Source organism: Macaca thibetana, chromosome 12 (assembly GCF_024542745.1).
Source record: "Macaca thibetana thibetana isolate TM-01 chromosome 12, ASM2454274v1, whole genome shotgun sequence".
NCBI lineage: Eukaryota > Metazoa > Chordata > Mammalia > Primates > Cercopithecidae > Macaca > Macaca thibetana.
Window position 1 is genome coordinate 59,862,656 of NC_065589.1, and position 12,237 is coordinate 59,874,892.

Below are 12,237 nucleotides of genomic sequence, written 5' to 3' on the forward strand. Positions count from 1 at the left end.
TGAAAGAATATTCAAAAGTTTGATCTGGAGTAGATCAAATGTAAAAATGTAAATAGATTATTTTTGTTTGGCTGAAAGTTGGTATCATCAAAATGCTTACCCTGTATTCCAACTGGTTTTGTTCTACCATTGATATTGCCTATTTTCCATGTAGCATTTTAATGTTAAAAAATTATAAACCTAAAATGATCAACCAATATTTGTATTCACTGATACATATTCCATCATATACTATTAATGCATAAGTCTAGCCAAATAACATTTCTAAAACAAAAAGAAAAGCAAAAACAACAAAAAAGGAAAGCTAAATCTATAATTTTGTAGAGCAGGTGCAAATAAACATGTGTGAGTTATATTACCAAAGATTAGGCAGACTATAAGATGAATCTAATTGGATGTGAGTGGTCAAGATCAAGGCTGTAATTAATTCTTTATTTTATTTTATTTTTTTAACTTTTCAGATCAGCTGTATTTCTGGCCTCTCTTCTACTGACTACTGGAGATATCTCATGTTTCCTTAGGCCGGTCTCAGTTACTCTTCTGCTCTACTGAGTTGCAATCTCTGGCTAAGTCTTAACTCCTTCCTTCATTTACTACAGATACTGGCATACTGTTGCTCGTCTTTTCCTCATTCTCTTTCTTAAAATTTTTTTGGGGAATAAATGTCATACCTTGTGGTCTTTGCTAGGCAGAAGAACAGGACTTGAATTACTGTTAAACTACAGGGAAATATATTGTCCTTTTCCACTGTTGTTCAACCAGAGTTGGTTCCTCTGTTTGCATTATGGTCTCACCAAATGCAAGTTTTTAGAATGGCAATTCCTTGAAAAGCTCTATTAATTTGTTATTCATTTATGTCTGACTCTTTCCATAGCTTGAGCCCTTTTTCTTTCTGCATTCAATTTTGTCAGAAGGTAGCGGCTTCCCAAAGGAAGGGTTGAAGGACAGACAAAATTACTATGTCTACTTCTCAATTCCCAGGCTGTTTCAAAGAGAAATTTGTTCAGACATTTCTAGTCATACTTAGGTAGTAATACCTGGTTAGAAGTTCAATGGGAGGAAAAACATTATATTTGTCTTTAAGATCAAGTGGAACACTACCTTTGACGGCAGACCTCCTAATCGAAGGGCTTTATCCTAAGAATCCATAGAGATGTCCTTAATCAGTTTTTCTCACTTCTTGCCTTATATAGAGAAGCAACAGTGGGTTGGGTAAACTAAGTGATTTTAAAAAAAGAATCCATAAACATTCTTTATGATTAGCAAAAGGCATTATAGAAATAATTCTCACGCTAGTTTCTGGAGAAAGCACAGCTAAAGAAAGCCACTTAAAGGAGCTGGTGTATTGGTCAGGAAAATATATGGCAGCCTCTTAACTGTGAATTGAAGAAAGTTAAGTGAAGGAACTGTTTATAGAGGTTTAATCAGGGGTTATAGGACTCTAGAGAAAACTACAGAATCAAGTTCACTGGATGCATGAAAAATGGAGTGCCATCCAACTGTCCTGTCACAGTAGTTACGAGCATGCATGAACTCTGGAGTCAGACTGATGAGGGATTCAATACCAGCTTTACCAGTTTCTATGGGCGTGATCTTTGGCAATTAAAAAAAAAGATCTGCATTTCAGTTTTTTTCATCTGTAAAATTAAAGATGATAATATCTCTGAAGGTTTTTGAGAGAAGTAAATGAGAAAATGTAGCTCAAATGGTAACAACATCTGACACAGTGCAAAAACTGTAACTATTAAATCTAGTTATTATCCCCTATTTTATTCTTAGTAGAGATATTATAATGTTGGCCACAGAAACTTATTATTGAGGATCACACTTGGCTGTAAGTAATAAAAAAAAAAACAAATAAAAAAAGCTAAAAGTTTATTTCTCTTTCATACAAAACCAGGTATAGACAGGCCGAGTTTGATATGGCTGTTGTGTTCTAAGAAGTCCACATACACCTTCCATTTTTATGTTTTGTCACCCTTACTGAGTGGCTGTTGTCTTCCTGGTCCAAGATAGTGGTCATTGCATCCTTGTTAGGTGTGGCAGAATGAAGGAAGTGAGGAAGAACTGGCAAATGGAGAGCAGCAACAGTCTCTTCAGGAAGGTTCTTGACAGCTTATCTCTTACTGGCCAGAACATAAGCTGCAAGGGAGGCTGGATGATGGATGATGTAGTCTTTATTCTATTTCTTTTTTCTTTTCTTTTCTTTACTTTACTTTTCTTTTTTTTTTTTTTTTTTTTTTTTTTTGAGACAGAGTCTCACTCTGTCACCCAGGCTGGAGTGCAGTGGTGCAATCACAGCTCACTGCAACCCCCTCCTCCTGGGTTCAAGTGATTCTCCTGCTTCAGCCTCCCAAGTAGCTGGGATTACAGGCATGCACCACCATGTCCGGCTAATTTCTGTATTTTCAGTAGAGATGGGTTTCACCATGTTGGTCAGGCTGGTCTCAAACTCTTGACCTCACGTGATCCACCCGCCTTGGCTTCCCAAAGTGTTGGGATTACAGGCATGAGCCACCGCGCCTGGCCCCAATTCTTTTTTCTCTTCTCTTCTCTTCTTTCTCTTCTCTTCTCTTCTTTCTTTCTCTTTTTCTTTGTCTCATCGGTCTTTCTTTCCTTCCTTCCTTCCTCCCTCCCTCCCTTCTTTCTTTCCCTCCCTCCCTGTCTCTCTCTCTTCTTTCTTTCTTTCTTTCTCTTTCTTTCTTTCTTTCTTTCTTTCTCTTTCTTTCTTTCTTTCTTTCTTTCTTTTTTCTTTCTTTCTTTCTTTCTTTCTTTCTTTCTTTCTTTCTCTTTCTTTCTTTCTCTCTCTCTCTCTTTCTTTCTTTCTTTCTTTCTTTCTTTCTTTCTCTTTCTTTCTTTCTTTTTGAGACAGGCTCTTGCTCTGTCACTCTGGAGTACAGAGGTGTGATCACAGCTCACTGCAGCCTCTACCTTCTGGGCTCAAGTGATCATCCCACCTCAGCCTCCAGAGTAGTTGGGACCACAGGCACACCACCATCCCTGGCTAATTTTTAAAGTTTTGTAGATATGAGGGTCTCCTTATGTTGCCAAGTCTTGTCTTGAACTTTGGGCGTCAAACAATCCTCTTGCCTTGGCCTCCCAAAGTGTGAGGGGTTACACGTGTGATGGAGTTTGAGCCTAGGAGTTGAAGACCAGCCTGGACAACATAGGGAGACCCTGTCTCCACAAAAAAGTTAAAAAGTTAAAAAAAAAATACACATACACTTACTATCTTAATAACAAAATTCTTTTTAATGCAAAATATAGAGAAAGACAAAAATTGTAATTCATCTACATCTAATCTCTTTTACTCAAATAGATATGTTTCATTACAGTCTAGGGCCAGTATGTCTGTAAATTAGTGACAATAAATATTGAATAATGAGACTGCTATCTACAGCGTTCTCCTATTGGGTACTCTCTGAGTTACAAGCAGCTACTAGTATTCAAGTTCATATGGCAACATGATAGTTTTTCTTGGGGAGTTTAAGAGTTGTGTTCAAATTTATAATACAGTGTCATTTTCTTGTTCTCCCTATACAGCAGTTTTTAAAAACTAGAAAATGAGACAATCTTTTATTGGTCGCACTCTGTAATTCTGTGTCTAGAATTAGCTATTTGTAGTCTCCCTAAAAGAGGGCATATTTCCCCCAATGTTCAGCATCTTTAAATTTTCTTATCTGGCTACCCCAAACCCCTCCTTGAAGCCTCCCTTTGTCAGGTCTGCCCTTACTATTCCAGGACCCGCAACCTTGCCTCCTCTAAATTAAAACGTTAACTATCAGGCTGAGAAGTAACCAGATAAATTAAATTCCCTGATCAGTTAATGACTAGTAATAGCTTGATAGATGATATCTATAAATTGTTTGTATTTTTAAGACTCTTTAGGTACAAAGCATCCATTCAAGGTACTGCAGCTTTGTATATAGAATTTCAGGCACACTGGCAGGTATGATTATGACTTTTTTTGGTGGGAACAGGACTCTTTTAAATGCTCCTTAGATTAAATCCATTCAGTCCACTCCCTCTTTCTTGTTGGAATATTAAAATGAAGACTTCTTACGAATAGTAAATAGTAAACATTTTTTAAAGCTATTCATTACAATTTCCTTTTCAGAAAGTGTTTTGATCAATCCAATGATGGCTTATTACTCTTAGAATGTCTTATTAAATGTGGCCGGACATTTTGTCACTCACTTAAAATTAATGAATATAATATAAAAGATTAACATATCGAGAGAAGGCAAAGCCAAAAATATCAGAGGCCTGAGTCCTCTTGGCTGAAGTTTCTCACCCCAATTACGTAAGTCCTCAATTAGTTCACTTTTGGAATCATGTCTAATACATTTGACAAGGGAGTAGCCTTGGAGTGCAGCTAAGAAGAAATTGATGAGAAAAAAAAAATGAGATGGCAAAGAAGAGTGTTTCCAAGAAGTGGGGTTTAGGGTGGAGGCTGGAAAAAAATGGGAGCGATTCCTTTATGCATTACACAAACATTTATTTTTTGCCTTCCACATGCCAGGACCTATTGCCTCTCCTCCGGATGGGTGCTCCTCGCCGACAAAGTCTAGATTGTGGTTATCTCAAGAACTTGAGTTACGCTCACTTCCGACCTCCTCTCTCACAAACTGGCTCCAGGCGAGGAGACTGAGGATGGGCTGGGGAGGCTGGCAGAGGCGATCCCCGCCTCGCGGAGCACATCTGCTGTGTTCTGCGGGGAGCGCCTGTCAAGCAGTGGGAGGAAAAAGCGCTTGGAGCCACCGGCCCACTCTTAAGCGTAACTCGCCTGGAAAACACCCCACCTCCCAGCAGAGTTTCTGCTGGTTTCTTTAGGAGGGTGGTGCGGAAAAGCAACTTTTGGGAACTTGAAGGAGAGGGGTGTGGGGCGAAGTGAAAAGAGCGCAGAACGCGACCCCACTCCGTCCCTGCTTGGGACTCCCATCCCGGCATCAGGCGTAGTGGGCGGGGTCCGGGCCAGGGCCAGGGCCAGGGCCAGAGCGGCGGCGGCGAGGCCAGGCCGAGGGCCCGCAGGCCGCTGTTCCCAGTCCGGCCTCGCGGGGGCGCCGGCGCTGCCGATCAGGTGACCGAGCGCCCGTCCGGGGCTGCGGGAAGCGGCCTCGTTCTCAGCCGCCGGAGACGACGCCGCCGCCGCCGCCGCCACACCTAGTGGAGGAGCCGGGCAAGGCGGCTCGTTGGGGGCTGGGGCGGAGAGCGCCGGGGGTGGGGGCGGAAGGGCGGCGGGCGGAAGGCAGAAGGCTGCCGGGGCGCGGGCTGCTGCGGGAGAAGGGGCTCCGAGGCGTCCGCCGCGGCTCTCTCTGGTGCCGGCGCGCGATTGGGGCGCGAGGGCCATGGGCGCGCTCTCCTAAGGCGGAGGTCGCGGGCGGGAGGGGAGGAGGCCCGAGGGAGGCTGCTGCGGAGGCCGCGGGCCAGTGACTGGGCGCGAGGCGGCCGGCGGCGGCGGCGGCACCACCATGTCGCGCTCAGTGCTGCAGCCCAGTCAGCAGAAGCTGGCGGAGAAGCTCACCATCCTCAACGACCGGGGCGTCGGCATGCTCACCCGCCTCTACAACATCAAGAAGGTGCGCACGGGCCGGGGAGGCCGCGGCGGGGGCGGGCGGGCCCGGGAGGGATGAAGGGCAAGGGAGGCCATGGGGTGGGGGCGGGGGGCGGCGGGCGGCTCCGGGTGCAGAAATCTCGGCGTCGCCGCCCCAGGCCCGGCCCGGGGTCGCTTGGATGCGCCGCGGCCTAATGCGGAGTCCCGGGCGCCTCTCCCGGTGGTTCGCCGGCCGGCCGAAGGCAGAGAAGCCATTTCCCGGCTCCCAGCGGCGGGATCCGGCGCTGGGCCCGGCATGGGGTGGGGGAGCCGCTGGGAGCCGGGAACTGTCCCCTCCTCGGCACCCCCGCCCCCGGGACGGGGCCCATAGGAAAGGGAGGATGGTGGGTGGGCGAAATTGTAGGTGGATAGGAAAACTTGAGCGTTCCATATTCTGGCGGAGATGGCAGCAGTGAACAGGCATTACTGCCGACATCCCCATTTTTTGGTGTGGGAATGTGGGTAGGGAAGGGCTGATTGGATGAATCCGGTATCCCCTCCACTTTGCCACTTTATTTCAGATTGCTAAATAAAAAGCCATTGAGAGTGTGTTGACGATTTGGGATTATTTCATTTTGAAGGTGGAGAGGAGGGGGAAGTGAGGGTGGAACCAGTTTTCTGAAATGCTTCTAGGCTGTGAGTCACTAGAACTGGAATAACAACCTTCTACTCTTTCCCCTGTACTCCTCCTCATGTTAGATTTTCCAATACCATTTCTTAAAGTTCGGTGTCTGTACAAAATAAAAACCGTAGAAATGTTGCAGTTACTGCTGGTTTATAGCATAGTCTGATAATTTGAGCAACTATAGCTAATAAGCCCATGTAAAGGCTTTTACATGTCCTCAGTACAGTAAGGAGTGGAAGACCACTGGAAGTTTAGAAAAGTCCGTGTAAAGATAGAACAGATGTTACATTCATTATCCTGGGACAAAACAACAAAATCTCTTTCCTCTTAAAGCAAGGTTGGTAAGTTTTAAACAATTTGATAAAGAGAAAAAGAGATATTTGGAAAGTTTAGATCCATTGAGTTTCCAATGTGTCTTTGATGTCATATCTTCATAACTATATTTGTTGGCTTTTTAATATGTCATGAATGTTACCTTTTAATCATAGCCATAGATTGTAGGTTGAGAGGGCTTCTGAAGAAAGGTTTTTTTTTTTTTTTTGGAAATTCATATCCAAGGATTTGAGTGTGAAATTGATTTATTTTTACAATTTGATGTAGACACTAATTCTAAAGAGTGTCCTGGTTTAATGATGATAAATTTTGGGTAAGGACAAAATCTGGTTGCTCACCTGATTGCAAGGATTGATTACTCTAAACCCAGTGCTATCTGGAGAGTAACTGCAACATGCTTATTCAGTTTGTTACTTTTTATGTGGCAGGAGCTCAGTGTCATGACAAAGAAGCCCCTCTGCATTTACAAAGGAGCCTAGGTTATACATTTATATAGGTTAGGAATAATTCAGTTTTAAATAGTATTACTTAGAGGTTGCATTGACCTGAACTGTTTGGGGAGATTATGCTGCTTAGAAAACTTGGAAATTCCTATATGAATTTTGTCGAAAAAACGAGCAAGTCAAACATTATGAAAGTTACTAGACCTGTGGTATTGTGGTTTAGAGGAAATGGTTATGATGGTTTCTAAAAGAGGAAGTGAGAGTAACATCAAAAGTGATTTGGGTATTTGAGCAAAATACCTTTTCTAAGCATTCATTAAACATTTTTATAGGATAAATGCAATCAAGCTTTAATATCCCACCTTCATAAATAAGATTAAATGAAATTCTAGGCATTTGAACTCTTGTAATTCCAGTTCATTGCCTTTTCTCAAAAGCACTGTTTTTTCACTTCCTGTTTTGAGAAGCTTCAGGCTCTTGTATTATTGAACTTGTGAAAGTTAAAATGAGTTGAATGTGATCATTATTATATCCATGTCAAATATTTTGATTTATTGAAACGTTATATTTTAGCACTTACCTTATATTTTTAGTTTCTTAAGAAATACATTGCCTACCTTGCTTGAGAATTTTCTCTGGGCAGGGACAGTGTAATTTTTGAAATACTAGAGTATTTAGGGCCTTATCTGATACTGGAGGCCTTCAGTTAGGCCAGGTTGAAATGAATGAATTATTTCCCTCCTCTCTCTCGAAACCTGTGTGCTCTAGTTTTAATAATAATAGCTTTGGGTTTGCTCCCTTTGTGTAATTTTGCATGTAAATGAATCAGATAAGATTTTGGATCTTTCAGCCTATAGAATTGTCTGTGAGTCTGGCATATCTTCCCAGCTGGCTAGGGATTGAAACATTTGTTCAAATATCTTGCCAAAGAAGTGAGTAAGATCTGTTCACCATGTGTTTATTAGGTTCATGCTGTCTACATTCTTACTGCATTATAAACCACATAATCTTTTCACTCTCAACCTCCTTTAGTCCTTAAAAAAAAAAAAAAAAAACCTTCCACCTCATAATACATGTTTGCCAATCAATTATCACATTTTCATTAATGCATGTGATTGTCTACCGGATCTTTTTACTCTATTTCAATTGGAAGTATACCGTGGAAATGTTTTAATGAACGTATACAGTGAAAAAGAGTTAAAATAACTTACTATTTTCAATAATATGCTTTGATGCTTACTAGGGGAGTTGGAGCTTGATTACTGAAGAATGGTTTTTTAAAATTTCATCAGTCAAAAATTTTGAGAGCTTAATATTTACAATTTATGGGAATTTTAGGGAACTTGTAGTTTGATGGAGGATGTAAGAACACATAAAAGCGAATTTTAGGGAAAAGTCTTGAAGGTGATTGGTAGCTTTACATTTAAATTAACTTGTTGCTTAATTCCTTTTTTTTTTTTTTTAAATATATGGCTTCCCTTTTTCAGACCTAATAATGTCCCTCACTTATGTAGAGACTTGTAACATTTTTAAAGGTTCTAGCATGGCAGGTTGTGTAGTGGTGGGATTAAGAGCACTGGGCCAGAAGATGAGAGACTTGCATTCCAATCTTCTTTCTGTCACTGACAGTTCTCTAACTTTGGTTAGTAATTTGACTTTCTTGAGCTTCACTTTTCCTCATCTGTCACATGGGGAAAATTAATTGCAAAAGGAACACTAAAGTCTATTCCAGCTCTGTCTTTATGAGTTTATGATGAAGTAGTAGAGTAGAAATTATGGTTCATTTTAAACAGTAACTGAACTCAGTTTAGTTTTCTGTAATATAGGGAGCATAATGTCTGCCCTACCTACTTCACAGAATTGCTTCTGAAGATAGAGGATGATAATATGTGAAAATAGTATTTAGGAATCTGAGCATCTTTTTTGGGCAACATTTGTTTTTCTGAAATTATATAGCTGTTTAACAAAACTGCCAAATACCAAATACCCAAAGAAAACATTTTGCTCAGTTAAATTTTTGTGTGTGTGGTTTACTCATTCTTTTTTTCCTTTTCCTTTCTTTTCTTCCACCATTACCAACATGAGATTGATCTCTGTATTAAAAACATCTCAGTTAATAACTTGTGTCTTTTCCTTCTGTTAAATTATTGCCTGGACTGTAAAGGACAGAAAAGGAGGAAGAAAAAAAAAAACATACAACTCTTACAAACTTTTTTAAATGGAATATTGTGGTGGTTTAAATGCAGTTTTACTTCTTTAAAAACATTGGCGGAATATTTTTCTTTTTTTCCCCTATCCTTTTCTGATTTTGGATAAATTTATTTTCTAAGGAAAAATTTAACAGGAGTGGCATTGTAAAATTGAAGGTCTTTAGCTGGTATCTGCTTATTTAGTGGGGGAAGAAAAAATGTTTGTGAAGGGAGCAGTGCAGGGTAAAGGGAGGGGAACTGGTTTTAGTCTTACCTTTCAGCATTGTATTTGTTTCCACTTACGGCATTATTTTCTCTTTTAGTCAATCAGATGCAGAAGCATGTTCCAAAGATGCTTAGGAAAAATAATTGTTTTTAATTTTTAAGTAGCAGTGATAAATAATCCATCTTTTGTTTCCTTTATGGAATTGTTAAGTAGCTTTAAAATTTTTTAATGATTACCAGAGGAATATATGTTTATTGTCAAAAACTCAAACATAACATAAATGAGGCCGGGCGCGGTGGCTCAAGCCTGTAATCCCAGCACTTTGGGAGGCCGAGACGGGCGGATCACGAGGTCAGGAGATCGAGACCATCCTGGCTAATACGGTGAAACCCCGTCTCTACTAAATAAATACAGAAAAAACTAGCCGGGCGAGGTGGCTGGCGCCTGTAGTCCCAGCTACTCGGGAGGCTGAGGCAGGAGAATAGCGTAAACCCGGGAGGCGGAGCTTGCAGTGAACTGAGATCCGGCCACTGCACTCCAGCCTGGGCGACAGAGCGAGACTCCGTCTCAAAAAAAAAAAAAAAAAAAATAACATAAATGAGTGACTTCAAAAATTCACTGTCTGCCCATCTTTATAACTTTATAAGCTATTGAATTGTTAGTTTGTAAGTAGGGTTGTGTATATGACGGTTTCAAATGATTCTCCTATTTTAAGTAGAAGAACCTATACTGGAAAATACTTCGTTGTTGCATAGTTGATTATTTTAGGTAGTAATGAAATTGCATCTGTAAAACTGTTTTGTAAGCCATCATATGAGCTATTCTTTCAGTTACTCTCAAATATTGAGGTTTTCCCTTTTATTTATTCATTTACACTTCATTTATTGAATGTGTTCCCTGGCATGGGGGAAATAGAGGTAAATTAAGATGAAGTCTCTACTGCCAAGAAGTTAGTATCTTAGTGGGGAGAGAGATGTATAGATATTTAACTAAAGTGCAGTGGGTAAGTAGGATTGTGGGAGTGTTGAGAAGGGAGTTAAAGATTACAATCTGAGAGAGATGGTAAAGAGGAGAGTGACGTTTGTACTTGGTTTTGAAGTATGAATAGAAACTTCAGGCAGGCATTGACAGAGACTAACTAGTTACTATTTCCGATTGCAGAGTTTTTATTCAGTAGAATATACAGAGGGTCCCCAACTTGTGATGGTTTGACTTAACGATTTGTTGACTTCTTGTTGGCACAAAAGCTATGGCATGCAGTAGGAAGTGGTATGATACTTTCTTGTGATCTGATACTCTGCAGTGTACTGTATTACCAGATGATTTACTCAACTGTAGTCTAATGTAAGTGTTTAAGGTAGGCTAGGCTAAACTATGAGTAGGTAGGTTAGGTGTGTTAAATGCATTTTCTTCTCTTTTTTTGGAGACAAGGTCTAGTTCTGTCATACAAGCTGGAGTACAGTGGCAGGATCTCAGCTCACTGCAGCCTCTGCCTCCTGGATCAGGCAATCCTCCCACGTCAGCCTTCCAAATAGCTGGGACTATAGGCACATGCCACCATGCCTGGCTAATTTTTGTATTTTTTTTGGTAGAGTTGGGGTTTCACCGTGTTGCCGAGGCTAGTCTCTATCTCCTGGGGTCAAGTGATCCACTCGCTTCAGCCTCCCAAAGTACTCTTTGGGAGTACTTTCCTGGCTGATTTATGATATTTTCAATTAAAGATAGGTTTATTGGAATGTAACCCTATTGTTAAGTTGAGGAGCATCTGTGTAAAGATAACAAAATACAGTCATACTGCATAATGATATTTCACATAACACCTAAATGGTGGACTGCATATAGACAGTAGTCCCATAATACTGTGTTCTTACTGTGTTTTTCCTATGTTTAGATACATTTAGATACAGAAATACATTATGTTACAATTGCCTACAGTATTCTCATTGTACAGGTTTGTAGCATGAAAACAGTAGGCTATATCCCATGTACCCTGGGTGTATAGTAGGCTATATACTATCTAGGTTTATGTAAGTACACTCTGATGTTCACACAATGACAGAATCTTTTGATGACATTAAGCAATGCATGACTGTGTAAGAGTATAAAATAGTAATGCTCTTCTTGCCGGCAAATAACCTCTAAACTTCACTTATTTTCTAAACATTTTCCTTACTTGCAGAATATTCTGTGAGTTGAGAGAGCTAGATTCTAGATAATGCTCTGATACTTTTTTTTAGTTTGAACAAATTATTTAACCTTTCTGGGCTGTAGTTTACTTACAGTGAGGAGATCAGTGATTCTTAGCCAGGGATACATAATAGAATCATCTTGGAAGGTTTTTACAAATTCCTTACATCTAGATCCTGACCCAGACTTACTTGAACAGAAAAAAATCCCGGAAATAGTTCCGGTGTTAACTACTGAAATAAGTGAAATGTAAGTTTTTAAATACCTGTAATTTCTTTTCCTGCTAATTATTAACTGTAGTGATTTAATTTAGTTGTCTGAGTTATAACTAAATTTCTGGAAGGCTGCACATTGGCTCTCTACTAGCAAAACCAGCTCCATGGTACTTATTTGCTCTCAGCTTCTGTTATGCTTCAAGCTGTATTTTTTGGCTTTCTAAGCCATGCTCGTCTTACTGATTCTAACTTTTGTAATCTTAAATAGCTGTTCCAGTTATCTGATGTTTTTGGAATGCACTTTTATTAACCTCATAGGTTAAGAGGAGAATGAAATGAGTTGATCCATAGGAAGTATTAGTACAGTGCCTTGTAACAAGGGTAAGAGCTGAATAAATGGTGGCTGTTGTTACTAGTTCTATTTCT

The 12,237-nt window shown here is 40.4% G+C and overlaps 2 protein-coding genes across 5 annotated transcripts in view; one reads left to right on the forward strand and one right to left on the reverse strand.

Annotated features, from left to right (window-relative positions):
• NUP35 (nucleoporin 35) overlaps positions 1-12,237 on the reverse strand; it is a 283,449-nt gene that overhangs the window by 116,065 nt on the left and 155,147 nt on the right. The window lies entirely within an intron of this gene.
• NCKAP1 (NCK associated protein 1) overlaps positions 4,719-12,237 on the forward strand; it is a 113,121-nt gene continuing 105,602 nt past the window's right edge. For 2 of the 4 annotated variants that reach the window (XM_050752214.1, XM_050752216.1), the window contains exon 1: positions 5,139-5,579. In XM_050752214.1, coding sequence (XP_050608171.1) covers positions 5,472-5,579 — 108 coding nt within the window. In that variant the 5' untranslated portion in view covers positions 5,139-5,471. Of the gene's footprint in view, positions 5,580-12,237 lie in introns of all 4 variants that reach the window. The other 2 variants (XM_050752213.1, XM_050752215.1) reach the window with 2 other exon arrangements.